Source organism: Tachyglossus aculeatus, chromosome 7, assembly GCF_015852505.1.
Source record: "Tachyglossus aculeatus isolate mTacAcu1 chromosome 7, mTacAcu1.pri, whole genome shotgun sequence".
NCBI classification, from domain to species: domain Eukaryota; kingdom Metazoa; phylum Chordata; class Mammalia; order Monotremata; family Tachyglossidae; genus Tachyglossus; species Tachyglossus aculeatus.
In genome coordinates, this window is record NC_052072.1 from 11,006,525 (window position 1) to 11,032,663 (window position 26,139).

A 26,139-nucleotide genomic window follows, 5' to 3' on the forward strand; every position below is an offset into this window, starting at 1 on the left:
GTGCCTCATGGCCTCTGCCACTTGTCTGCTGTGTGACTTTGGGCAAGTCACTTCATTTCTCTGTGTCTCAGTTACCTCATCTGTAAAATGGGGATTAAAAGTGTGAGCCCCATGTGGGACAACCTGATTACCCTGTATCTATTCCAGTGCTTAGAACAGTGCTTGCTGGGCTTCAACAGGGCTTCAAGGCCCTGCTGAGAGCTCACCTCCTCCAGGAGGCCTTCCCAGACTGAGCCCCTTCTTTCCTCTCCCCCTCGTCCCCCTCTCCATCCCCCCGTCTTACCTCCTTCCCTTCCCCACAGCACCTGTATATATGTATATATGGTTGTACATATTTACTACTCTATTTATTTATTTATTTATTTATTTTACTTGTACATTTCTATCCTACTTATTTTATTTTGTTGGTATGTTTGGTTCTGTTCTCTGTCTCCCCCTTTTAGACTGTGAGCCCACTGTTGGGTAGGGACTGTCTCTATGTGATGCTAATTTGTACTTCCCAAGCGCTTAGTACAGTGCTCTGCACATAGTAAGCACTCAATAAATACGATTGATTGATTGATTGATTGATTGATTGGCATGTAGTAAGCACTTAACAAATACCATTATTATTATTATTATTGTCACAGGACTGAGAGTCAAGACCTGGGTTCTAATGTCGACTCCCCCACGTGTCTGCTGAATGACCTTGGGCAAGTCACTTAAATTCTCTGGGGCTCAGTTTCCTCATCTGTAAAATGGGATTTCAATGCATCTTGTCCCTTCCCTAAGACTGTGATCCTTATGTGGGCAGGGACTGTTTCTGATCAGATAGTATTGATCAACCCCAGTGCTTAGCACTCTGCTTGGTATGTAGTAATTACTTTAGAAATACCACAATTATTTTTAACAAAACTCCCGATGGCCCTTTGAAACCTTTCGTCCTCTTAACACTTGGTAGAGAAAGATCTTAGGCAGTTTTCTGTTTTCTTAGGCTGGTCACACTTGGTTGAGTTCTTCTGTTAGCATTTAAAAGTCAACGTGCTTTCTTGTCCGGAATTCAGACCAAGGTTTAAATTCATGGTGCCGCGAGAGAGGGAGACACGGTCTGAAACCAGTCTGGATTGACTTGCTTTTTTTACCCAGCTTCCACCTGGCTAGAACAGCTGCTTCCTCGTTCCCACCCTGCAGGCCCAGATGACCCCAGTTCCAAGACAGATACAGATGATTTCTGCCTTTGGTATTGGACACGCAAGGGAACCTAGGCTGCTTAGAACTGTGTACTGTTCAGAATCGCTTGTCTGAGCACTCCATGGGAAACAGAAAGAGGAAAGGAACAAGAATGAACTGTGCTTTCAGGATCTGGCCCCTTGCTGGGAATTCAGAGAAACACCGATCCTTTTTCTAAACATCTGTCTGGACATGCCTTCATAGTGCTCACCAAGCAGGTGTGCAGGGGAGAAGAAAGCACTGCAGCAAGGCTGTCTTGTTTCCAGCAATTTCTAAACTCTAACACCACACAGTCCTAACAGCCAGACAGGTCATGCTATGCACCTCCTCCCACCCCAGGAGGATGATTTGACTCACTGAATGTGTAATGCATCTAGTAACACTAATTGTTGTATTTAAGGCTTTTACTGTCTATCAAGCACTATGCTAAGCACTGGGGTAGATACAAAATAATCAGATCAGACACAGTCCCACATGGGACACACAGCCGAAGGGCAAAGAACAGGTATTTAATCCCCATTTTACAGACGAGGAATGTGAAGCACAGAGAAGTTAAGTGATTTGCCCAAGGTCGTGCAACAAAATCTTTGGAAATGTGGAAAAACTGAGTGTTCACACAGAGCACCCCAGCTCCTTCTCCCCCTCTGCCCCCACTTTGCTAGGAATGGATTGGGCAGGGAATGTGACTTTTTTTGTTATACTGTACTCTACCAATCACTTATTATTATAATTGTTATTACAGTGCTCTGTACAAAGTAAGCGCTCAATAAATATGATCTACTGACTGACCGAAACCAATATTTAGCTCAGATATCTCTGCTTACTAGGGAAGCTCCAGACTCCACAAAGAGAATTCCAGTAGAGCTCCCGCTAGCAGAAAAGACCAATGCTTCTCTCACCCTCCTCAAATCTGACCTGCAAGCTGGAAAAGGAGCATTCATTTTCTTCCAGGCTACATAGGTTGTAGGCCCGCTAGCCATGCTGCAAGAGAAAGGCAGCCCAGCAGAGCTAAACTCTAACCTTTTCAAAATTCCTCTTGGGCCCCCTGAAGACACGCCAGCTGGCCCCGCTCTGCTGTGCTATCCCAGATTGCGTCACTCTGGGACGTCGGCCGCCACCAGTTGATCCCTGCAAGAATTCGGGGCCCAAGAGAAAATGAAGACTGGGTGGAGGATGTCTCCACTGGGCTCTTTTTGGTTCGGATTGACTCTCCTGAACCCCCAGTTTGGGCTTGACAGCCCCTGAATAAGGAGGTGAAGGGCAGAGACGTCACGGGGGCCTGTAGGAATTGTGATGTCAGTCCTGGACTGTGCCCGGTCCCAGTAGCTTTCCCCAGCCACCAGTCTCATTTGGGGACATTTTCTTTATGGCAATCAAAGAAACAGATGTGTTTTCCTCTTTGTTTATTTGCATGCCACCTTTACAATCAGTCATAGCTGCCGCCTGGAGGCTCATCATCAGAAAAGAGCCCAATCTGCTCCGGGAACCTTGTTGCCGGATAAAGACATTGTTGCCAGCTAAGATCAGTTTATTGACATCACACAGTTATATTTCAGGGCAATCCCCAGAGGAGCCTTCCTGCCAGTAAACACCTGGTTTATTGAGTATTTCTGTGTTTTTTCCATGCTTAGAGTGTGTATTATTCTCCTCATAAATCCTCCTTCCTTTATATCAGAAGGAAATCAATTGTAATTGCACAGCAGTGTGTCTATATGAGTGTGTGTGTGTGAGAGTGAGTGTGTGTGTGTGTGTGTGTGTTTGAGTGTGTGTGTGTTTTCTCCTGCAGCGGTGGCAGACTGGCAGACCTGATTGTTTGCCATTCAGTCACTCCAAAGGCCTATGTAGAGGGTCAATAGAACCACTGCTTCTCTCTTGGTGGTGGAGGAGCGCAGTGTGTTATCAATCAGGCCTGTGAGCTCCCTAAAAGTATCCCTGATCAACAGAAATGAGAATCTTCCCAAATGTGAATCCACTGATGCAGTTCTTCAAGTTTGGAGCTCCAGGGCCCTTTTAATATGCCCTAGACGCTCCCCTCTCATGACCCAGAGGCTAAAAACTTCCATTGTTAATTGTCTGGACTGTACAGAGCAACTCGTTTTAATATAGTCATGACATGAATGGGACCCCAGCTCCCCTTTTCCCCTCCCCTGAGGCACCTTGGATCTTTGAGGCAAAGGGAGACCCTTACTTGCCCTCAGTACAATGGAGGCCAGTGTTGAGGTCAGCCATCAATAAGTGGTAACATTGTTTTCCCGGCTGGCAATCAGAAAGCCTTCCTTAAGGATTGAAATAACTTACATTTCTAGAACAGGCAGCTGAATAAGTGAGAAAGAGGACTCTGTTCCTCTCTTCAGCAGAATCCAACACATACTTCTCTCTACCCCTCAAATGTTTCAGGAGCTGCTTTCCAGAAATGTGGATTGGGTAGCGTGCGTTCCTTCCTTTACGATGGCAGACCGCTACCTCAGAAACGTGAGGCGTAAGAGCAGAGAGGCTGTTCTCTCGAGGGCCTCTTCGACCGAAAATAAGAGCCAGCAGCTCAGGAGCACTTGACTGGCAACAGCGAAAGGACTTTCACAGTTGAGAGTCGTAAAGGTTTCTTCCCTCCTCTGTCCGTCACACTGCGTTTTTGTGTTCTCTTGCAGGCTCTGAAGATTGTTCTAGGAACTTCACCAGCCTCAACGGCACCATCGAATCCCCTGGGTTCCCAGATAAATACCCCCACAACTTGGACTGCACTTTCACCATCTTAGCCAAACCCAAGATGGAGATCATCCTTCAGTTTCTGACCTTTGACCTCGAGCATGACCCCTTGCAAGTTGGAGAGGGAGACTGCAAGTACGACTGGCTGGATATCTGGGATGGCATCCCTCATGGTGGGTACTGGTAGTTCTCAGAGGCATTTCTCAGGAACCATTCTCTCGCAGCAGAACAGGGGACAATGGTTTTGAGGATTTGGAGCGTGCTTACTTGGGAGATGCACCAGTTGAGGATGGACTAGAGGAAATTGCCTTAAATTGTAGCACAGGGAATATGGGATGGATATAAGTGCCTAGTACAGTGCTCTGCACACAGTAAATGCTCAGTAAATGCCATCGGTTGATTGATATCAGGAAGCACTTCCTGACAGTGAGGACATTTAAAGCCCTGGAGATCTCTGGGTTTGCTTCAGCAAACTTGGAGGCAGGGGGTTGGCTTAGGATGACGATGATAATAATAGTATTTGTTAGCGTTTGCTACATGCCAAGCACTGAACTAAACACTCGGATAGGTACAAGAAAATGAAATCAGACAGAGTCCCTACCCACATAGGACTCACAGTCTAAGGGAGAGGGAGAACGGTTATTGAATCCCCATTTTACAGATGAGGAAACCGAGGCCCAGAGAAAGGAAGTTCCTTGCCTATGGTCACACAGCAGGCGAGTGAGAGAGCTGGGATTTGAACCCAGGTCCTCTGACTCTCAGGTCTGTGCCCTTTCCACTGGGCAAATCACTTAACTTCTCTGAGCCTCAGTTACCTCATCTGTAAAATGGGAATGAAGACTGTGAACCCCACATGGGACACCTTGTATTCCCTCCCCGCCATGTGTGAAGCACATAGTAAGCACTTAACAAATGCCATTATTATTATTATTATTATTGGGCCATGCCATTTCTAGGTTTTGAAATTATTGTTTCCCCAGCAGGAGACCCAGATGGGACTCTGCAGTTCTACCCAATTGCCATGTATCTCGAGCTGGTGCTTCCCTCAGAGTGTTGGGGAAGCAAAGCCCCTCCCCCCGGGAAGGCACAGGGATCCAGAAATGGAGATAAACGGGGCCAGAGTTCAGCCGATGTAATGGGTGAAACCAACTCTTTCATTTCTTCTAGCTATCAGTCTCTCTCAGCTCAAAAAAACCTATGAAAGGTTGGTTGCTAAGCAATAGAAACAGCTTTCTTAAAACCTGCCCTTTGGTTCCTACGTTATTTGAGTTGGATGTACGGAGTTGGATGGGTGAAGAAAGGAATAATGTATCATGATGGGCCAAATAGCTCATGTTTCCGGGTCATTGGCTTGACCTTTGTCCTTCCCAGTTGGCCCTCTGATCGGCAAGTACTGTGGCACTAAAACCCCTTCGGAGATCCGCTCATCTACAGGGATCCTCTCGCTCACCTTTCACACGGACATGGCAGTGGCCAAGGATGGATTCTCTGCACGTTACTACCTGGTGCATCAGGATCCCCCAGAAAGTGAGTTGGGAACCTTCAACCCATTCTAGCCCTGGGCCTGGGGAAAGGAGAGGGGATGGGCCCTTCCTAATCAAAGAGGTCACCTGGTTGACCTCCCCCGGCTCACAGGCCTCAGTTCTGTCCTGGGAGCCCCTCGGGAGAGGAACCTGGAAACCAGAAGGTGGAGAGGACAACAGGGTCTCTGTTTTTTCTCACAGAAGTCCCTCGGGCCCATATTTCCGAGCCCTGCACTCTGGGATATCCTGGGTCTAGCAGCCGTGAGACTTTTGGAAGAACGGAACAGGGATTTGAGGTGGCAGTTGGTAGTGTTATCGCTTAATCTTGACTCTGCCTTAGACTTCCAGTGCAATGTTCCTTTGGGAATGGAATCTGGCCGGATTTCTAGTGAGCAGATCAGCGCCTCCTCCTCCTACTCCGATGGGAGATGGACTCCTCAGCAGAGCCGGCTCCACAGTGATGACAATGGCTGGACCCCAAACTTGGACTCCAACAAGGAGTATCTCCAGGTACTTCCCTTGATCCCAATGGGTGGAAGTTTTCTGGATAGTGGCTGGGGGACAGGACTGTGGCAGGAGAGATTCCTTTTCCTGGTATATTCATTCATTCATTCAATCGTATTTATTGAGCACTTACTGTGTGCAGAGCACTGTACTAAGTGCTTGGGAAGTACAAATTGGCAACATATAGAGACGGTCCCTACCCAACAACGGGCTCACAGTCTAGAAGGGGGAAACAGACAAAAAAAACAAAACAAGTAGACAGGTGTCAATACCATCAGAATAAATAGAATTATAGCTAAAAAAAATAGAGTAATAAATATGTACAAATATACACAAGTGCTGTGGGGAGGGGAAGGGGGCCCGGGGGTGGGGGGGGGGATGGGGAAGGGAGGAGGAGGAGAGGAAAAGGAGGCTCAGTCTGGGAAGGCCTCCTGGAGGAGGTGAGTTCTCAGTAGGGCTTTGAAGGGAGGAAGAGAGCTAGTTTGGTGGATGTGTAGTGGCTGACCGGCTGCAGGGGGAAAAATGGAAGAGACTTTGGTAGCCTGTGGCAATCACCCTTCTTCTTTTCTTCTCCCACCTTCAAAGCACTGTTAAGGTTACCTCTTCTAGTGAGAAGCAGCGTGGCTCAGTGGAAATAGCCCGGGCTTGGGAGTCAGAGGTCATGGATTCTAATCCCGGCTCTGCTACATGTCTATTATGTGACACTGGGCAAGTCACTTAACTTCTCTGTGCCTCAGTTCCCTCATCTGTAAAATGGGGATTAAGACTGTGAGCCCCACGTGGGACAACCTGATCACCTTTTATCGCCCCCAGCGCTTAGAACAGCACATAGTAAGCGCTCAATAAATGCCATCCTCATTATTAATATTATTATCCAAGAGGCATTCCCCTGGTTAAGCTCTTTTTTCCTGGGCTCGCTCTCCCTTTCACTTCATTTATGCACTTGGTTCTGTGACCTTTGCGCATTTGGAATTTGCCCTGTCCCCAGCCCCACAACACTTACGTACATATCTTTAAATTATATATTATAAATTATAGAAATTAATGGCTGTCTCCCCATCTAGACTGTAAGCTTGATTTTGGCAGGGAATGCGTCTACTCACTCTGTTGTATTGTACTCTCCCAAGCGACAATGCTCCACACATAATAAGCCCTCAATAAATACCATTGATTGATTCCTTCAATCAATCGGTGGTATTTATTGAGCACCTGCTGTGTGCAGAGCACTGGGAAAGTAGAATACCACGGAGTTGGTAGATGTGATCCCTGCCCACAAGGATGTCCCTCACAAGGATAATGAGCCAGGGCCACAGGATGCCTCCCTGAAGATGCTCTGGAGCCACTCAGTAGGAAAATCTCTCTACTGGAGATGAAGATGGAGTAGGCTGGCTCCCCACTGCCATTATTTAGAGGGTCATCTTCTTTCCTTCTGAACAAACCCGGCAACTGGTACCATGTAGTTGACCCGGAAAATACACCATGAACCATAATAATAATAATGATAATAATCATAATAATAATAATAATTGCATTTATTAAGCACTTACTATGTGCAAAGCACTGTTCTGAGCGCTGGGGAGGTTACAAGGTGATCAGGTTGTCCCACGGGGGGCATATAGTCTTAATCCCCATTTTAAAGATGAGGTAACTGAGGCCCAGAGAAGTGAAGTGACTTGCCCAAAGTCACACAGCTGGCATTTGGCAGAGCTGGGATTTGAACCCATGATCTCTGACTCCAAAGCCCAGGCTCTTTCCACTGAGCCACCCTGCTTCTCTTTTGTCCCTCTGGTAGGGAGGAGCTATCAGCCTCAAACATGGACAACTAACTCTTGCTTTTCAATCCTCAGTTAATCAATTGTATTTATTGAGTGCTCACGGTGTGCAGAGCACTGTACTAAGCTCCTGGGTGAATGCAGTAGAACAGAGTTGGTAGACACGTTTTCTGCCCTCAAGAAAACGTTTCCTGCCCTTATGGCTCATGCCCGCCCTTCTGGCACAGTGATGTACCACATAAGCCGGACCAAGATGCATGTTTATAGAGCACGGAAAGGAGAGAAAGAAACAAGGGTGAGGAAGGCGCCGCAGAAGGCCCTGGATTCTGAAATGCTTCTGCCTCAGCTGGAGTTCCAACTTCTGCCATTGAAGGATGGCTGGGAGGCCACTCGGTTCGAAATGGAGTAGGCCATGGCCCAAGTCCATTTTACTTACAGACTTTCCGTTCAGGAATAAATGGGGGTTAAAGGTGGGATGTTGATATAGCCGTTTTCTAAAAGAGTTGGGCATAGAAGATTGGCACCTGCTGTGGATTTTCAAGCTCGCACAATTTAAGTGGGCATGTGAGGGGATGGAGCAGAATCCTAATTCTCAAGAGTAATTTTTTTTCCTGAAACTCACAAAACCACAATGGGCTGAGAAGCCGAGTGCAGGAAAAGCACACAGTAGGGACTCGGTAAGTGCTGTTGATGGTGTTGAAAGGACGATCCATCATTCAATCGGTAGTATTTCTTGTTTACTGTGTACTAAGCACTTAGAAAAGTACAATGCTTTGTACTCTTGGTACAGTTGGTAGACATGGTCCCTGCCCATAAGGAACTTACAGTCTTCAGGGGGTTGTCCTCTTCTGTTCAGTATTTTGGTCTCCACCTCATCTCCTTCTTTTAACTTCCCTCCAGGTGGACCTGCGCTTTCTGACCGTACTCACGGCCATCGCAACCCAGGGAGCCATTTCCCGGGAGACCCAGAACGGCTACTACGTCAAATCTTACAAACTGGAACTCAGTACAAATGGCGAAGACTGGATGATGTACCGACATGGCAAAAACCACAAAGTAAGTGACTCCTCCTGTGTTCATGGCACAGTGTTGGGGAATGTCGCTCAAGGTGGAGGGCCAAGATGGCGGGGTGTGCGGGTGGGGGGAGGGGGAAGACAAAAGGTTGGGAGGAGAAAGTGGCAAAGACAGATTCAACTGAGCGCAAGATGTTTAATGAAGCTCAAATAATTGATGGCAGAGGGAGGGGGGTAATCTTGTGCTGAAAATGTTTTCCGATCACTTTAGCATAAGAAAGAACACAGTCTCTCCATCAACATGCCTGGTGCTGCATCTTGCAGAGCGGCGAGAGCCTACAGTATGTTCTTTGACTGCAAATGAAGAAGAAAATGCTTTTACAGCCCATGTTTCACCCTACAAGATTCATTGAGCATTTATAGCTGGAGTCCCATCCACATGCTGGGTTAACAATCACAAAACCACATGAAACCGCAGTTCAGGAGTTAGCGAGGCCTGGGAATGAAAGGGCAAACATCCTAAGAGGGTATCGCAATGTCTCAGAGAATAAAGAGAACAATAAATAATGAGGAGAGAGTCAGTGTGTCAGAGAGATGGGATCTAATCTCAATCACACCTGCCGGTGATGCATGGGCTCCTCTCTGCTTGGGCCTGCTACATCTGTAGGCCTTCGGGGGTGTGGTCTGAGAATGTCTCTTCTCTAATAGTGCGTATCGCTGCCTAACAGTTACTTCCTTAGGATCTCCTCCATGCTGTCGGTGAGCCACTCGGGTGATGTCCGATACCCTCAGCTTGCGTCGGGCTGGTGGGAGACCAGGAGGAGTCTCCATGGGTCTGGGCCTTGGGTAGAGTCAGGATGGAGGTGCGCTGGAGGAGAATTAAGCAGCAGATAGTTGAAGTAACCGTTTGTTTTGGGTGTCCTGTTGGCGAATGTGCCATTTAGAGGAGTGGGTCTGGAAGAGTCGGCTAGGTAGACGTGGACCTTGGATCTGTGACTTGGACCGTGTTGGGGGAATCTGACGAGGAGCCAGGTTGGTAGCCATTGTTGGGCAAGTTCTCTCTTCTGTTCCAAACCTGAGCAGGGGGCAGCAAAGACGGGAAGGGAATGGATGGGCAGGGGTGTTGTGGTACAGGGTAGCAAAATTTGGAAGACTAGAACGTGAAGCCCCATCCACAGCTCAGTAATTAGGCCTGACTAGAGGAATACCATCTACTGAAGTTATTTTAATAACCTGCAGATGAACCTAGATGCCATTTAAAATGAAATTTGTAATGATAATAATTGTGGCATTTGTTAAGCGCTTTCTATGTGCACTGGATTAGACACAAAATGATCAGGTTGGACACACTCCCTATTCCTCTTGGGACTCACAAGTCTAAGTAGAAGGGAGAATACGTATTGAAACCCCATTTGCTTTTGGAAATTTGATTGGATATCTGTCCTCTCTGGTTTTCTCTGTATTATTCAGTCAACACTGGATCTCCTTCAGTTGCATTTCTTCCCCCATGTCCTTTTAGACTAAACCCAAGTTTAATCTGCCCCTCAGTCTCTCTCTTCTTTCCAACTTTTGATGCTTCCTCTGGATGCCTGGAAGATAGATAATGGACACGCAAGTCCCTTGAGCCTCCTACATCCTTCCCCAAGCCTCCAGCCAGGAATTTACTCCACAAACTCCATCGTCCAAAGCATCAAGCAGAAGAGCTACCCCTTCGTCGCTCATCTCTGCTGTTTTTTCACTAGCAAAACTCCCAGATGTCTGTATTTAATGTGCAGATTCCACACTGTTCATGGTGCATCAGTGCAGCACTGAGCCCGGTTCAGACTGAAATCGTTGCACATACCGTGCCAAATAGATTTGTCAAGTCTGCCGCAGTTTGATTTCCTGCCATGAGTTGGAGGCGGGAGGGAGGACCAGACGGGGTGGGGCCGAGGGAAGCTGGGGATGGGTGGCTGCCTCGCCATGCCCGCGTGCGTCTCGACGTGTCAGCCCATTACAGCAACCTCTGGGTTCCTTCCCACTGCCTGGGTAAGGTGGCCTGGTGCCAGGCTGACTGGTGCTAAGTGGTGGGTTTCAAAAACGGAGATTCAGAAAGCGAGACTTAGTAGAGCAGCAAGCTGGGTGTGGGGCAGCCTGTGGACCGGAGCGGGTGGAAAGCGGGAATGATATGCTCTCCGTGGCTTACGGTGCAAGGAAAGAGGTGAAGAAAAGGATGAGTTGCTCTCTGTAGAACTGGGGAAATAAGCCTGAAACTCCCCAACCGCTGTCAGCATTAATACAGTGCACCAAAGGGAAGGGAGTAGGGAAACTGGGAGGGAAACAAGATTAATGAGAGCTCAGAGCAGCAGGGGATGGCTGGAGACTTTTCCTTGCAAACCGACTGGTTTTGGCCCAGGGAGGGGACAGAGAGGCAGAGGCCAGGAGTGGAACTGTTCCCTGGCTGCCAGGCCATCAGGACTAATCAAATCCCTTCCAAGCCCTCCTTTTCCAGGCAACCTGCCCTTGTTGTCTTATCACATTCAACAGGTGTCAGCAGGCTCTCCGAAGGGAACGGTGATTACTTTTCGGCCAGGGACACGTCAAGCATCCTTTTGGCGAGGTGGAGCTTTGTTGCAGAGTGTGTGTGTGTGTGTGTGTGTGTGTGTGTGTGTGTGTGTGTGTGTGTGTGAGACCTCTGACCTCTACCCAGATCCAGGCCCAAGTACACGTGCAGAAAATGTGACAGCCATGATTATCCCTCGGGCCAGGCCCTCCTCATCCATATACAGTCAATCAGTCAGTCATATTTAGTGAGCGCTTACCATGTGCAGAGCGCTCTACTACGCACTTGGGAGAGTACGATATACCAATAAACAGATATACTCCCTGCCCACCATGAGCTTACAGTCTAGAAGGGGAGACAGACATTAATATAAATAAATAAATCACAGAAATGTACCTAAGTGCTGTGGGGCTGGGAAGGGGGATGAATAAAGGGAGCAAGTTAGGGTGACGCAGAAGGAAGTGGGAGAAGAGGAAAGGAGGACTTAATCAGGGAAGGCCTCTTGGAGTAGATGTGCCTTCAGTAAGGCTTTGGAGAGTAACTGTCTATTAGATATGAGGAGGGAGGACGTTCCAGGCAAGAGGCAGGACGTGGGTGAGCGGACAGCAGCGAGGTAGATGAGATCGAGGTATAGTGAGATGGTTACCATTTAGACTGTGAGCCCACTTTTTAGACTGTGAGCCCACTGTTGGGTAGGGACTGTCTCTATGTGTTGCCAGTTTGTACTTCCCAAGCGCTTAGTACAGTGCTCTGCACATAGTAAGCGCTCAATAAATACGATTGATTGATTGATTACCATTAGAGGAGTGAAGTGTTCTGGCTGGATTATAGTGAGAGAGCTTGGTTGTAGTAAGAGAGTGAAACCACAGTAGTTTTGCAGTGAAACCAGAAAGTAGAAAACTATCACCGTGGAGGGAACCCTCTGGGTGGACAAATCATTTCAGATGCATCCCCTTCACATCCTCCAAACACAGTCACTTTCATTCATGCATTCAGTTGTATTTATTGAGCACTTACTATGTGCAGAGCACTGTACTAAGAGCTTGGAAAGTACAATTGGGCAATAAATAGAGACAATCCCTACCCAACAATGGGCTCACAGTCTACTGATGCCTCTGTCTTTGCCAGGTAGACTTCCCACCCCAAAGCAGCATGGCCTAGTGGAAACAGTGCAGGCTTGCGTGTGAGTCAGAGGACCTGAGTCCTAATCCCAGCTCTGCCACTTAACTGTTATATAACTTTGGGTGATTTATTTAATTAATTCATTAATTCAGTCATATTTATTGAGTGCTTACTGCATGCAGAGCACTGTACTAAGCGCTTAATGTCTTTATGTCTCAGTTTACTTATCTGTGAAATGACGATTAAATTCTTCTCCCTCCCTTAGACAGTGAGTCCCATGGTGCTTAACAAAGTACCATAATTCTTCTTCTTATTATTATTATTGTTAAGCAACTAGTTTAGGCTCATGGTAAACAATAACTAGTGTTTATTCTTATGAATAATTGTATGATGATAATATAAATGATTGTAATAATAGTGGTATTTGTTAAGTGGTTACTATGTGTCAAACATTGTACTAAGCAGTCGGGTAGATTGAAGATAATCAGATCCGGCCCAGTCTGAATGAGGGAGTTGTGCTTTGAAGGTAGCTGAGAGGTTGGACTCCTTCCAGATTGGTTACTGACTGAGGTCAGAGACCAGAGCAGCAGATGTGGGGTGACCAGGGTGGAGCAGAAGGGGGGTCAGGGGAGAGTGGAGGGGTGGCTGGAAGGTAAAGAGAGGGGCCTAGAAGTAGCATCGATTTCTTTAATCATTAGTGTCACTGTCATTCTTATTTGTGATTTTTATTGAAACTGCACAGCACTGCTCTGAGTGGATGACAGCTTTCCGAGGTAGAAAACAGAGGGGGCAGTGATGGGGAAATTAAGCTTGATATCAAAATACTATCCCTGGATTAGGAGTGGGATGGAGGTGTGCCACCAAGAATAATAATAACTGAGGCATTTCTCAAGGGCATATTGTATATCAGACACTATATTCAGCTCTGAGGTAGGTAAATGATAATCAGACCAGACACAGTCCCTCACTCACATAGGGCTCCCAGTCTAAGGGCGGGGGAACAGGTATTTAACCTCTGTTTTACAGATGAGGAAACCGAGACTAAGGTTAAAGGGCTTGCCCAAGGTCACACAGGAGGCAAGTGGCGGAGCAGGAATTAGAACCCAGGTCTTCTGACTCACACACAAGCCATTCCTTCCAGGCTTTCCACTAAGCCTCACACCAAGAAGCCCCCAGAGAGCTTCCCAGGCAATTTCTCATCGGCCTTCATTTGTAGCCCATAAGGGAATCCAGGGGCCTTTTTCTTAATGCAGTAACGCAAACCCAAACTAGCTTAGTCACTTGTCCATGGGCACAGGAAGTTAATGGGGGAACTGGAACCAGACCCTTAGGCTCCCAATTCTCGGGTCAGTGACTTAACCACCAGAATCCAGACTGTTGCTCCAGTGGACACAAACAACTTGCCATGCGATTGACAGTCTTCCCCACGTTGTAACTTTTCACAGTCATCTCTCCCCAGTGAGAGAGAAAGGGAAAGAACAGGGGATTTTTTACTCTAGTTCCACTTAGAAATCTATCATGTGATGTTGGAATCCCCTGCTGACTGTAGAACAACTTTTTTCTGCTAAAGGGGAAGTGCAAGTTTTGCCATTGAATTATGCTTGTATAGAATCTCTTGACTTTGGGGTAATAGGCAGGAGGAAGGCTCAGCTTAAAATGGAATTAATGTGGAATAATTTGAACGCAGTAAAAAGGCGACTAATTTTCTAGTCATGACTTGCTTTCCTCAATTCGTTTTTGTAATGTCATTTATTGTAAATAAGATTAGGATGGTGACTCACCCCCTAAACCAGCACTTGGTGATGGCTATCAGCTTTTGGAAGTTTTAAATATGATCCCAAATACACCCAGGAAAGTCAAGTTATCATTCGCTTACCAAAATGGGCTTATGTTTCTGCTATCAGCCCTATTTAATGATGTATCTCTTGTTTAGTGAATGCTTCAATTACGATATCTGAAAAAACATTTAGGGCCCTCTTTGCAGGCAATTGAGTTTTCCTTTATCCACTTGTCTCTGCTTTTAGGAAGCTTAAGGGAAGACCTAATTAGCAACCAGCTTTCTACAGCAAAATAATCTGGTATTTCATTCATTCATTCGTTCATTGAACCATGTTTATTGATCGCTTACTGTGTGCAGAGCACTGTATTAAGTGTTTGGGAAGTACAAATCGGCAACATATAGAGATGGTTCCTACCCAACAACAGGCTCACAGTCTAGAAGGGGGAGACAGACAAAAAAACAAAACAAGTAGATAGGTGTCAATACCATCAGAATAAATAGAATTATAGCTATATACACATCATTAATAAAATAAATATAGTAAATATGTACAAATAAAATAGAGTAATAAATGCGTACAAATATATACGAGTGCTATGGGGAAGGGAAAGGGATAGAGCAGAGGGAGGGAGGGGGCAATGGGGAGGGGAGGAGGAGGAGGAGAGGAAAAATTGGGGGGCTCAGTCTGGGAAGGCCTCCTGGAGGAGGTGAGCTCTCAGTAGGGCTTTGCAGGGAGGAAGAGAGCTACTTTGGCAGATGTGTGGAGGGAGGGCATTCCAGGCCAGGGGAAGGATGTGAGCCAGGGGTCGACGGTGGGACAGGCGAGAACGAGGCACAGTGAGGAGGTTAGCAGCAGAGAAGCGGAGTATATGGGCCGGGCTATAGAAGGAGAGAAGGGAGGTGAAGTAGGAGGGACCGAGGTGATGGAGAGCCTTGAAGCTGAGGGTGAGGAGTTTTTGCTTGATTCAGAGGTTGACAGGCAGCCACTGGAGATTTTTGAGGAGGGGAGTGACATGCCCAGAGCATTTCTGTACAAAGATAATCCAGGCAGCAGAGTGAACTATAGACTGAAGTGGGGAGAGACAGGAGGATAGGAGATCCGAAAGGAGGCTGATGCAGTAATGCAGTCAGGATAGGATGAGAGATTGAACCAGCAAGGTAACGGTTTGGATGGAGAGGAAAGGGCTGATCTTGACGATGTTGTGGAGGTGAGACCGGCAGGTTTTGGTGACAGATTGGATATGTGGGGTGAATGAGAGAGTGGAGTCAAGGATGACACCAAGGTTGCGGGCTTGTGAGACAGGAAGAATAGTAGCCCATTGTTGGGTAGGGACTGTCTCTGTATGTTGCTGACTTGTAATTCCCAAGCGCTTAGTATAGTGATCTGCACACAGTAAGTGCTCAATTAATACAATTGAATGAATGAATAGTGCCATCTACAGTGATGGGAAAGTCAGGGAAAGTCAGGTCTATTACATCACAGGTCTTTGGGTGTTGAATCACCTCCTTTAGATAAATGCAAGTCTCTTTCAGATCCAACATTTCTGAAGGTCCTGGGCAGACTGAGTGGGTTCTTAGTAAATAGAAACCAGTGAGGGAAGAGAAGAAAGTGTGTAGCAATGATTTCTCCAGGATTTAGGGGAGATGTCTTTATTTCAGTGGAAGCTCATTCTTGTGTGTGGAGGACTCTTTCTGCAGCTCCTCAGTAATTAGAATAATAATGAATGTGGTATTTGTTAAGCACCTACTAGGTGACAAGAACTGTTCTAAACTCTGGAGTAGATACACCCTAATCAAGTTGGACCCAGGTCCTGTCCCACTTGGAGCTCACAGTCTAAATAGGAGGGAAGACAGGTATTGAATCCCCATTTTACAGATAAGAAAACAGACACAGAGAAGTTAAGGGACTTGCCCGAGGTCACATAGCAGGAAAATGGCAGCGGAATTAGAACGCAGATCCTTTGACTCCCAGCCCTGTGCTCTTTCCATTAGGCCATACTGCTTCTCACTAATCTGAGCAGAAGCCACGTTTCAATCTCAAACACCAAAGTAGCCATCCAGAACTACTCCCAAGATCCTTAGTTCCAAAATTCTGTTTTTCTTTGGTCTCTCCTTCTTCTTCCTCCTCACCTCCCATGCACCCCAAATTATCTAGAGGATGCTCCTACTTCTTACTCCCTTTGGCGTTTCCCTCTCAAACCCTGAAACCCTAATCCTATTAGTAAGCATTGTTCCAGGGCTCAGTGTCTCTGTGGGGGTAACATAATCCTGCAGTAAATCTAGTAGGTCCGGCAAGGCAGTCACAAACATTCAGAGACACAGATGGGATGAAGCACACTCAGATAGCTCTCTCCCGCTCCCTCTTTGTGTCCAGAGGAACCACCTGACAAAAAAAACCAGCCTTAAAATAGAGGCAGGGGTCACTGTGGCCATAAATGACTACTGTGATGACTGCTCTGTTTCACTTCTGACTGTGAATCTGGCAAGGTTCCCACACTCTCTGGAATGAAAGCAGCTTCGGTAAAGAATTTCTCCCAACTCTTAAGGAGAAGTTTTAAGGGAGATGTCATCAACCTGATCACATGCTCCCCCTCCACTAGTTCTACAGTATGTATTAATTAAGCAGGATGGCATTCATTGATTAATGATTCATTTTTACGTGTATGACTGGGTTCAACGTAAACATAAGGAAAGGGTGGAGAGCCGACAGCCTCTCGCTAGCTCAGAAAAGATGAATGGCTTCTGTTTCTTGGATGTTTTCTAAAATCTGTTAATGGCTTTCCAGATTCTGCCACAAGCCTGCCCTCCTTTCTTCCTCTATAGCAAGCAAACTGTGCCAAAAAGATTTAAACTGAGAAACACTAAGGCAGTAAAACATTTATTTGTGGAGGGAAAGAGTTATTAAAAAACAATATCACATATACAGTTTCTAGCTTGGTTTCCAGATTAAAGAAGGTTGCCTTAAAAGATTTCCTTGTTTCTCTCAGAACAGTGATCTGGCCATGTTCAGATAGTTGCAGTGTAGAAAGAATCAGCTGAAGATCGGTAATGCAGCTAGTCTATTTAAATTGGAGGTAGTACAAATAATGAGAAGCCATGAATCCAGATTCAAAAGGACTGATTATTATTTACTTATTTAGGGAGTTTAGAGTCCTGGTTTGGTGGAAAGGGCATGAAGCTAGAGACCTGGCTTCTAGTTCCACTTCTGCCCATGTCCTGCTATGAGACTTCGGACAAGTCACTTTACTTCTTTGGACCTCAATTTCCTCATTTGTAAAATAATAACCCTTGCCTCACAGAGCTATTGTGAGGATAAAATGAGGTAAATGGTGTAAAAGTCCTTTAGAACAATGAAATCACTAATCATAAAATAAGGCCTTCTTATTCTCCTCATTTTTATTATTATATACAAGCTGACGTCATGTGCCGTAAATTCTCACCTCCCTGAAGCAGGTTGAGGACCATAGAATCTTCTGCAGTGCCATCATCTCAAGGACATCAGTAAATATTTCATGACAATGATGATGATTTGTTCAGGAGAGATTTGGTTTTGACAGGAAAAGCTTTCGTCTGTAGGTCGGGAGCCAGTGGAATGGGTATCTTAAGGACTTTCCCTTCCTGAAGATCTATTTGAGGATGAAATTGGCACGGATCTGCTCAGTGGGCCTGCAGGCTCCATGGGGGTCAGGGGATTCATCCACTCCATGGATTGAGCCCTGGAGCTTGGGGAAGCCATCAACTTTGCTCCCACAGCGTTAGGGCCGGGTAAGCCGCCACAGTTGGCTCCTCACCTGGGATATGCTCCTGGAGGAGATGTGGCTTGAGCTACTGTGTGAACCAAGTAGGAAGACAGATTTAAGGTGAACATAACCAGGCCAGGCTAAGATGGCGGGGGTCAGGTAGACCACTTCACAGTCTCCCTCAGGTTCTGAGGTAGCAGTAGGAATGTCTTGAGCAGGGGAGGGGAAGCATCTAAGGCCAGAGACTTCACATAGGGAAGGATGCCTTTTTCACTTCCCCTCCACAACAAACCCATCAACCCACCCACAAATTAGAGGCAGACCCAAGAGCAAACATGTGTGTGTGAATGCACATACACACACAAGCACGCACATACACACCATACACACCTTCTGTAAGGCAGTCTACAGACACACTCTGCCTATCACTGAGGGAGGAAAAAAACGGTTTTTGGTATTAACTGCCAAGGCTGAGAAAGGATAAGGGGGTGGGTCAGAGGATAAAATAGGATATTAAAAACACATAAGACGTGCTGGGTTTCTAAATGGTCCCAGCATGATCTATAGGCTGCAGATTAGTGGCTATGTTAAAGTTCAAATGCACTCAAAACCCCAATTAAATACTCACATTTGCAAATAAAGCTCTTTCGCAAATCAGCTGCTTAGCACCCGCTAATGAAAGCCACGGGCACAGAGGAGGCCTGGTGGAGCCCACATAGAGTGGAGTTCTCGGTGTGCCACTGACTGCTGACTGTGTCTGTGTTGGATGTATTGCTGAATGCCCTCCCTCCCTGCCAAAACCTTCTATGCCTCAGCAGGTTAGAGTGGAGAAGAGCTGCGGTAATGGTGCTCTCCTGCGGTTAAATCCTTCCATTTCTCTTCTTCAACCTGCAAGGCACAACAGCCGGCAGGAATGAAAGCGAGTTAATGGAGGCCTCAGAGTTGGGTCAGGATTGACCCCTTCACCTTGCCCCTACCACCGCCCCACTACTACCATCTTCAATAGGAAGACTACCTTCGCCACCGCTACCACCTCCTCCATCACCCTTTCCTCCTCACCCTTCATCACAAACCACGATCCACTATTCATCTCCTCCCACCACCTGTTTCTTCCACCACACTTATCTCCAGCCCCATCTCTTCCATCACCCCCATCTCCTCCGCAACCCCTATCTCTTCCACCACCATGTTCTTCACCACCACTATCTTCTCCACCAGTACCGTCTTTTCCACCACCACTTTTTCATTACCGTCATCTTCTCTTCCACCATCATTTTCTCCCCCACCATCTTCTCGGCCACCATCATCTTCTCCCCCACCATTTTCTCCGCCACCATCATCTTCTCCCCCATCTCCTGCATCTCCATCATCTTCTCATCACCATCTCTTCCAACATTACCAACATCTCCACTCCACCACCATTCATCTCCTCCATCAATACCGCCATCTCCTCCTCCAGTGCCATTAGCATCAGTGTATAGTAATCAACTGAAGCTCCCTGGAGACCTTGTTCCTCCCACCCACCTCTCCCCTCACCTTTTGTTCCAGCCCTTACTATTGCCGTGATCATCTTCCCTCACCATCTCGAGCTTCTGGTTCTATTTTTTTTTCCTTCCCTGCCCCACAATCCTCACAAGGAGGGAGGCAAAAAGTCCCATTCTTGGAGCCAAGAGGAGCATTAACACCTCTCTCTGTTTGGCGCCTGGTAAATACTTAACAGATTCCACAATTATTATTATTGTTACTATATTTATCAATGAAATGACTTGCCCAAGTTCACACTGGCAGACAAGTGACAGAGCTGGGATTAGAACCCAGGTCTTCTGATTCCCTGATCTACGCTTGCACTCCGCGTCTCCTCGTTTCAGCTTGATGAGGAGTGGGCTCAGTGGTGGAGGCGGGGTGCAGATGAAGTATTTATTCTCCCTCCTGCCAGCCCTCAGCCTCTTGTGGCCCAATTCTCATTTTGATTTTGGGGTCCTCCTACTTTGTTGCCCTGGCACTTTCTCCCTCCCTCCTGCAGGCCCAGCCTCTGACTCCATGCCCGCCCTCTCTTCTCAGTATGTCCATTGAAACATTGGTGTCCAGTAGGGTGGGGGCCTTGATGTTGCTCCCCCCGACAGGTGTCCTGAGGTTAACCTGCCCTTCTCCAGGACCATTAATTATAATAATAATCACTGTGATTTATGTTAAGCACTCACTATGTGCCAGGAACTGTACTAAATGCTGGGGTGGATACAAGCAACTTGGTTTGGACACAGTCCCTGTCCCACATGGGGCTCACAGTTTCAACCCCCATTTTACAGATGAGGGAACTGAGGCACAGGGAGGTTAAGTGACTTGCCCAAGGCCACACAGCAGACAAGTGGTGGAGCCGGGATTGGAACCCATGACCTTCCGGCTCCCAGGCCCGTGCTACTAAGCCATGCTACTGAACTAGAAGACCCACCTTGCCTCTCCAGAAGGAATGCCTTTCTTCAAGGCCCCAACTTGGATCACTGTACTGTTCAGTATAAAATTACAAAGTTGGGATTTCTTTTCTATTCTATACCCTGTGACCCTGAAAACCAAAACAGAAACATGAGTCTGCTGACTCCAACTATTAAAAAAAAATGAGGAGCAGAAAAAAAGCATAAGGTCCATATGGTACCTATTGATTCTGGCCATCTGGAGAGTGAGCAGCTTGTTTCTGCCATGTCGATTCAGAAGATGCCCTGGAAACCTTTCTCCCCATTGAGGGGCCCCATTGGTTGGTCCCGGTGAGGATGGATTTCACTGGATTGAGGGAACTGTTCTGAAAGGAAGTCCAAGGGGGCTTTTGGGGTTGTCTGGGCAGTCTACAAGAATGGATAAGTAGAACTTGGAATGTATTTGCATGCTTTGTTTAGGGACCTACACGCACGTGAATACTTGTGTGAGATGGACAGAAAGCCTTATTAGTTTGAAATACCAGAGGCTGGAAAACATGAACTTTTAATTAGCCGGGTAAAGATTCTGCAATGTTTGGTTAATGAACAGGGTGCCTCCTTAGCTCGGAAGAGTGGATGCTATGAGAATATGCTCTTTTGAATAAACCAATATCATCTTCATATCACTCTTCATATTATGGAATATCAGTTTATTGAAGTTTTGTATAATAACTAATAGGAAGGTTGTGGAGCGCTTTGAACATATAAAGTGTTTAGCAAATTTTTCATTACCCTAGCATAGTAATAGTAGTAGTAGTAATAGGATCTATGGAGCATGGAAACTCCTTGTGGGCAGGGATCATGTCAACGAACTGTATTGTACTCTCCCAAGTATGTAGCATTAGTACAGTGCTATGCATCCAGTATGCACACAATGTATACCATTGACTGATTGAGTCATATGTTTGGGAAAGTACAAAAGAACCAAGAGACACATTCCTTGCTCATAAGAAGTTTATAATGTGTGTGTGTGTGTGTGTGTGTGTGTGTGTGTGTGTGTTCAGATGAGAGTCAAGAGTTCACAGAAATCAGTTGACTTTGTGAACTTTCTCTTCAATGATCTTATTTGGGTCTCCCTGTAAAAAATAGAGGAACAGAGGTTTCCCTCCACACATCTGCCAAGCTAGCTCTCTTCCTCCCTTCAAAGCCCTACTGAGAGCTCACCTCCTCCAAGAGGCCTTCACAGACTGAGCCCCCTTTTTCCTCTCCATCTCCCCATCCCCCCCACCCTACCTCCTTCCCCTCCACACAGCACCTGTATATATGTTTGTACAGATTCATTACTCTATTTTACTTGTACATATTTACTATTCTATTTATTTTGTTAATGATGTGCATTTAGCTTTAATTCTATTTATTCTGATGACTTGACACCTGTCCACATGTTTTGCTTTGTTGTCTGTCTCCCCCTTCTAGATTGTGGGCCTGTTGTTGGGTAGGGACCGTCTCTATATGTCGCCAACTTGTACTTCCCAAGCGCTTAGTACAGCGCTCTGCACACAGTAAGGGCTCAATAAATATGATTGAATGAATGAATGAATGAATACCCCATTTTACAGATTAGGAAACTGAGGCCCAGAGCAGGTGATAGAATTTCTATGGCCGCTCAACACATCTGGGGTAGAGGTTGAGATAAAAACTGCAGGTGGAGGTGGCTGCTTGTTTAGGGGAATAGTGGACAGTCTGGTTGTTCAGCCAGTCTGGTGCAGATGTGACTTCTGCTGCCTAGTTCTGAGGCTTGGAAGCAGCACCCCAGTTTGCAGAGACCTAGAAGGGGAACACAATGGCTCTGGAGAAAGGGAAGGGTTCAGGGGGGCCATCCTCACCCAGAACCAGTTCTGGGGACTGCGGCTTTCCATTAAAGTTTCTGCGTGAGGTGAGGACTACATAGCCTGAGGCATGCTCATCATCTAACACACTTCTGTGATTTTCAGGTCCTCAAAGGTGAGTCCAGGGTTTGTGAGGGACACCTGGAAGACTGAATCCTGTCCTCGGGTCCAGAATATTCAGTATTTTCTCCCTCTCGCTTTCAGGTGTTTGTGACTTCCAAAGTGCCTTTCTCTAGAACTAGTGTTCTCTGGGCTTGGGCTCAGCCCAGATGCAAAATTGTACTTACCACTGGAAGTTGTCAGTGGATACCATTTGCCAGTCTCAAGTAAAGGGCAGTGGGGAAAAGCAGGCATGTTTCCTATAATCTTGAAAAAAATGGACTCTTCTTTAAAGTTAAGAAAAATCAATCTGTGCAGAATTTTTCAACTTCAGTCTTTCCTCCAGAAGGACTTGGCTATGTTTAGATGGGATCTCAGCAGCACCCTTTCTCTGCCTTCCTTCAGATCTTTCAAGCCAACACTGACGCGACAGAAGTGGTTCTGAACAAGATTCCGACTCCGGTGCTGACTCGTTTCATCCGAATCCGTCCTCAAACCTGGCACACAGGCATTGCCCTGAGGCTGGAGCTCTTTGGCTGTCGGATTACAGGTTCGATCCCTTCGTTTCCTCTTCCTTTTGTCTTCCCTGATGCCCAGTTCTCTTTCCAAGGTGCAGTTTGCTGAATTCATATCAAAAAGGAAACTCCTTCCCTTACAGCAAAAGCAGCTCCTTTTCTACCAGAATATCTTCATTCTTTTATACTTCCCCTGCATGATGATTATGTTTGCTAAGCACCTACTATGTGTCAAAGACTGTCCTAAGCACTGGGGCAGAAACAGGCTAATCAGATCAGAAACAGTCCCTATCCCGCATGAGGATCCCAGCTGAGAGGAGATGGAGAACAGGAATTTAATACCGATTTTACAGATGAGAAAACTGAGTCAGTACAGCATGCTGTCCCCTTTGAAAGCATTATCAGCATTATTTACACTATTTTAAAGCATATCATACACACATTTATTTCTTCGCAGCCTTGAAAGAACAAGCATTCTTTTTCTTTTCTTTTAATTATACGTTCTTGAAAGCCTATTTAATATTAAACTGGTTAGGCTATCCAAGTTAGCATACTCTTAAAAGTTCAGAACACAATGAAGATAAGCAAAAACAAGTCTTACTAATAATGAAATCTTCAACAATAATCATCATCAACAACAATAACCACAATGATGCTAATGATGGTATTTATTAAGTGGTTCCTACATGCCAAGCACTCTGGTTTAGATTCACCATAATCAGATCAAATTCAGTCCTTGTTGCACATGGGGCTCACAGTCTATGAGGGAAGGATACCAGGTATTTAATCTTCATTTCATAAATGAGGAAACTGAGGCACAGAGCAGTTAAGTGACTTGTCCAAGGTCACAAAACAAGCAAGTGGTGAAACTGGAGCTAGAATCTGCATCTCCTGACACTCAATCTGTCTGCCTGTCTTTCCCTCTAGACTATGAGTTCATTAAGGGCAGGGAATGCGTCCCTAATTCTGTTGTAGCATACTCTCCCAAGTGCTTAGTACAGTGTTCTGCACATTCATTCATTCAATCATATTTATTGAGCGCTTACTGTGTGCAGAGCACTGTACTAAGCACTTGGGGAGTACAAGTTGGCAACATATAGAGATGGTCCCTACCCAACAGTGGGCTCACAGTCTAGAAGGTCTAGAAGGTCAATTATTATTATTGATTAATAATAATAATAATGATGGCATTACTATGTGCAAAGCACTGTTCTAAGCACTGGTGAGGTAACAAGGTGATCAGATTGTCCCACGGGGGGCTCACAGTCTTCACCCCCATTTTACAGATGAGGTAACTGAGGCCCAGAGAAGTGAAGTGACTTGCCCAAAGTCACACAGCTGACAATTGGCGGAGTTGGGATTTGAACCCGTGACCTCTGACTCCAAAGCCCGGGCTCTTTCCATGTTGCTTCTCTATTGATTGATTGATTGATTTCAGATCCTTTGCTCTTGCTCTTTCCACTAGCCCACACACTATCTCCCAGTTCTAATTTGGACCACCCTGCCAAAGCCTCACAGTGCCTCAGTGTCTGGCCTGCATGGAAAGACACCGAAATAGGGTAACCCTTCCCAGGTTCACACTATTCCTAAGACATAGAGAAGCAGCATGGCTTAGTGGAAGGAGCTAGGGCTTGGGAGTCAGAGGATGTGGGTTCTAATCCTGGTTCTGCCACTTGTCTGCTGTGAGACCTTGGACAAGCCACCTCACTTCTCTGAACTTCAGTTACCTCATCTGTAAAATGGGCATTAAGACTACAAGCCCCACACGGGACAAGCTGATTACCTTGTATCTAACCCGATGCCTAGAACAGTGCTTGGTAAATAGTAAGCACTTAATAAATACCATTATCATTATTATAATTTTTATTACATAGAGAAAATGAAAGTTCCATTCTGAGTGACTGATACCGCAACCGGATGCTCTTGATGTGGGCAGATGTCACAGGGTATCTGCCTCTGTCAACCAATAAATCAATGGAATTTACAGCTCCACTGCTTGTCTGCTGTGTGACCTTAGGCAAATCACTTAACTTCTCTGTGCCTCAGTTACCTCATCTATAAAATGGGGATTGAGACTCTGAGCCCACATGTGGAACCGGGACTGTGTCCAATCCAATTTGCTTGTCTCCACCCCAGTGCTTAGTACAGTGTATGCGACATAGTAAGTACTTAATAAATACAATAATTATTATTATTGAGTGCTTACAGTGTGCAGAGCACTATACAAAGCATTTGGGAGCTTTTGATGTTGCAGAGTTGGTAGACATGTCCCCTGCCCACAATGAGCTCTCCTCTGTCCCATATCCCGCCAGGCTTGCTTCCATATTGCATCAGCTCCCCGCTCATCTCCCCCAGTCTTTGGATCCCTCCTCTGGGAATGGGGCAGCTCACTGCATGGAGATGGGGGGTGCATCTTACCAGCCTCACCTGGCAACGTCATTTTTGGGGACCACGAGCTGGGCCCCGGTCCTTGGCCGGCAAAGCGGAGGACAGACACCGCATCCTCCCTCCGAGGTCGCCTCCTTCCTCCCTCCAGCCATTGCCAACCCCAGGAGCAGTCATGAAGTGGGGTCTCTTGGCAAGCTCAAAAGGAGGCGTGCTTGTGGGTATCCCCAGGGAGAAGGCTGAGTAGCCTGGGCCCTGCAGCCTTTACTCTACAACTTGGAGGGAGGCGATCCCAACCTGGCCCCGGGCTCAAGACTCGTTACAACACACCTCTTAGGTGCCTGTGAGCCCCTCAGTTAGGAGAGTTCAGCTGGAGTAAGCACCCTGGCATTTGGGTACCTCACTGTTTCACCCCCAGAGATGTTACCGTGGGACAACTGCCGTGCCGATAACTTGAAGTCTTCCTGTGTTTCGTCTTCCCTCTGCTCATCCTTCCCGCTCCGCCCTCTCCCTCCCTGCAGATTCTCCATGTTCCAACATGCTGGGGATGCTCTCGGGCCTGATCTCCGACTCGCAGATCACTGCCTCCTCCACCCGGGAGTACCTCTGGAGCCCCAGCGTGGCCCGCCTGGTGAGCAGCCGGTCCGGCTGGTTCCCCCGCATCCCCCAGGCCCTGGCCGGGGAGGAGTGGCTGCAGGTGGACCTGGGGGTGCCCAAGACCGTCAAAGGAGTGGTCATCCAGGGGGCTCGAGGAGGGGACAGCGTCTCGGCCGTGGAGGCCCGAGCCTTCGTGCGCAAGTTCAAGGTGGCCTACAGCTTGAACGGTGAGGATTGGGAGTACATCCAGGACCCGAGGACCCTGCAGCCCAAGGTAGGAGGCCTCCAGAGGAACGGGGGTGGGGCACCTCAATTGGCCTGGGGGTGGGATTTGTGAG

The 26,139-nt window shown here is 46.8% G+C and overlaps 1 protein-coding gene across 5 annotated transcripts in view; it reads left to right on the forward strand.

Moving 5' to 3' along the window:
• NRP2 (neuropilin 2) overlaps positions 1–26,139 on the forward strand; it is a 144,416-nt gene that overhangs the window by 53,241 nt on the left and 65,036 nt on the right. For all 5 annotated transcript variants that reach the window (XM_038748683.1, XM_038748684.1, XM_038748685.1 and 2 more), the window contains exons 4-9: positions 3,855–4,085; positions 5,284–5,439; positions 5,776–5,945; positions 8,612–8,767; positions 22,710–22,854; positions 25,726–26,075. In XM_038748683.1, the coding sequence (XP_038604611.1) occupies positions 3,855–4,085; positions 5,284–5,439; positions 5,776–5,945; positions 8,612–8,767; positions 22,710–22,854; positions 25,726–26,075 (1,208 nt within the window). The remainder of the gene's footprint in view (positions 1–3,854; positions 4,086–5,283; positions 5,440–5,775; positions 5,946–8,611; positions 8,768–22,709; positions 22,855–25,725; positions 26,076–26,139) is intronic.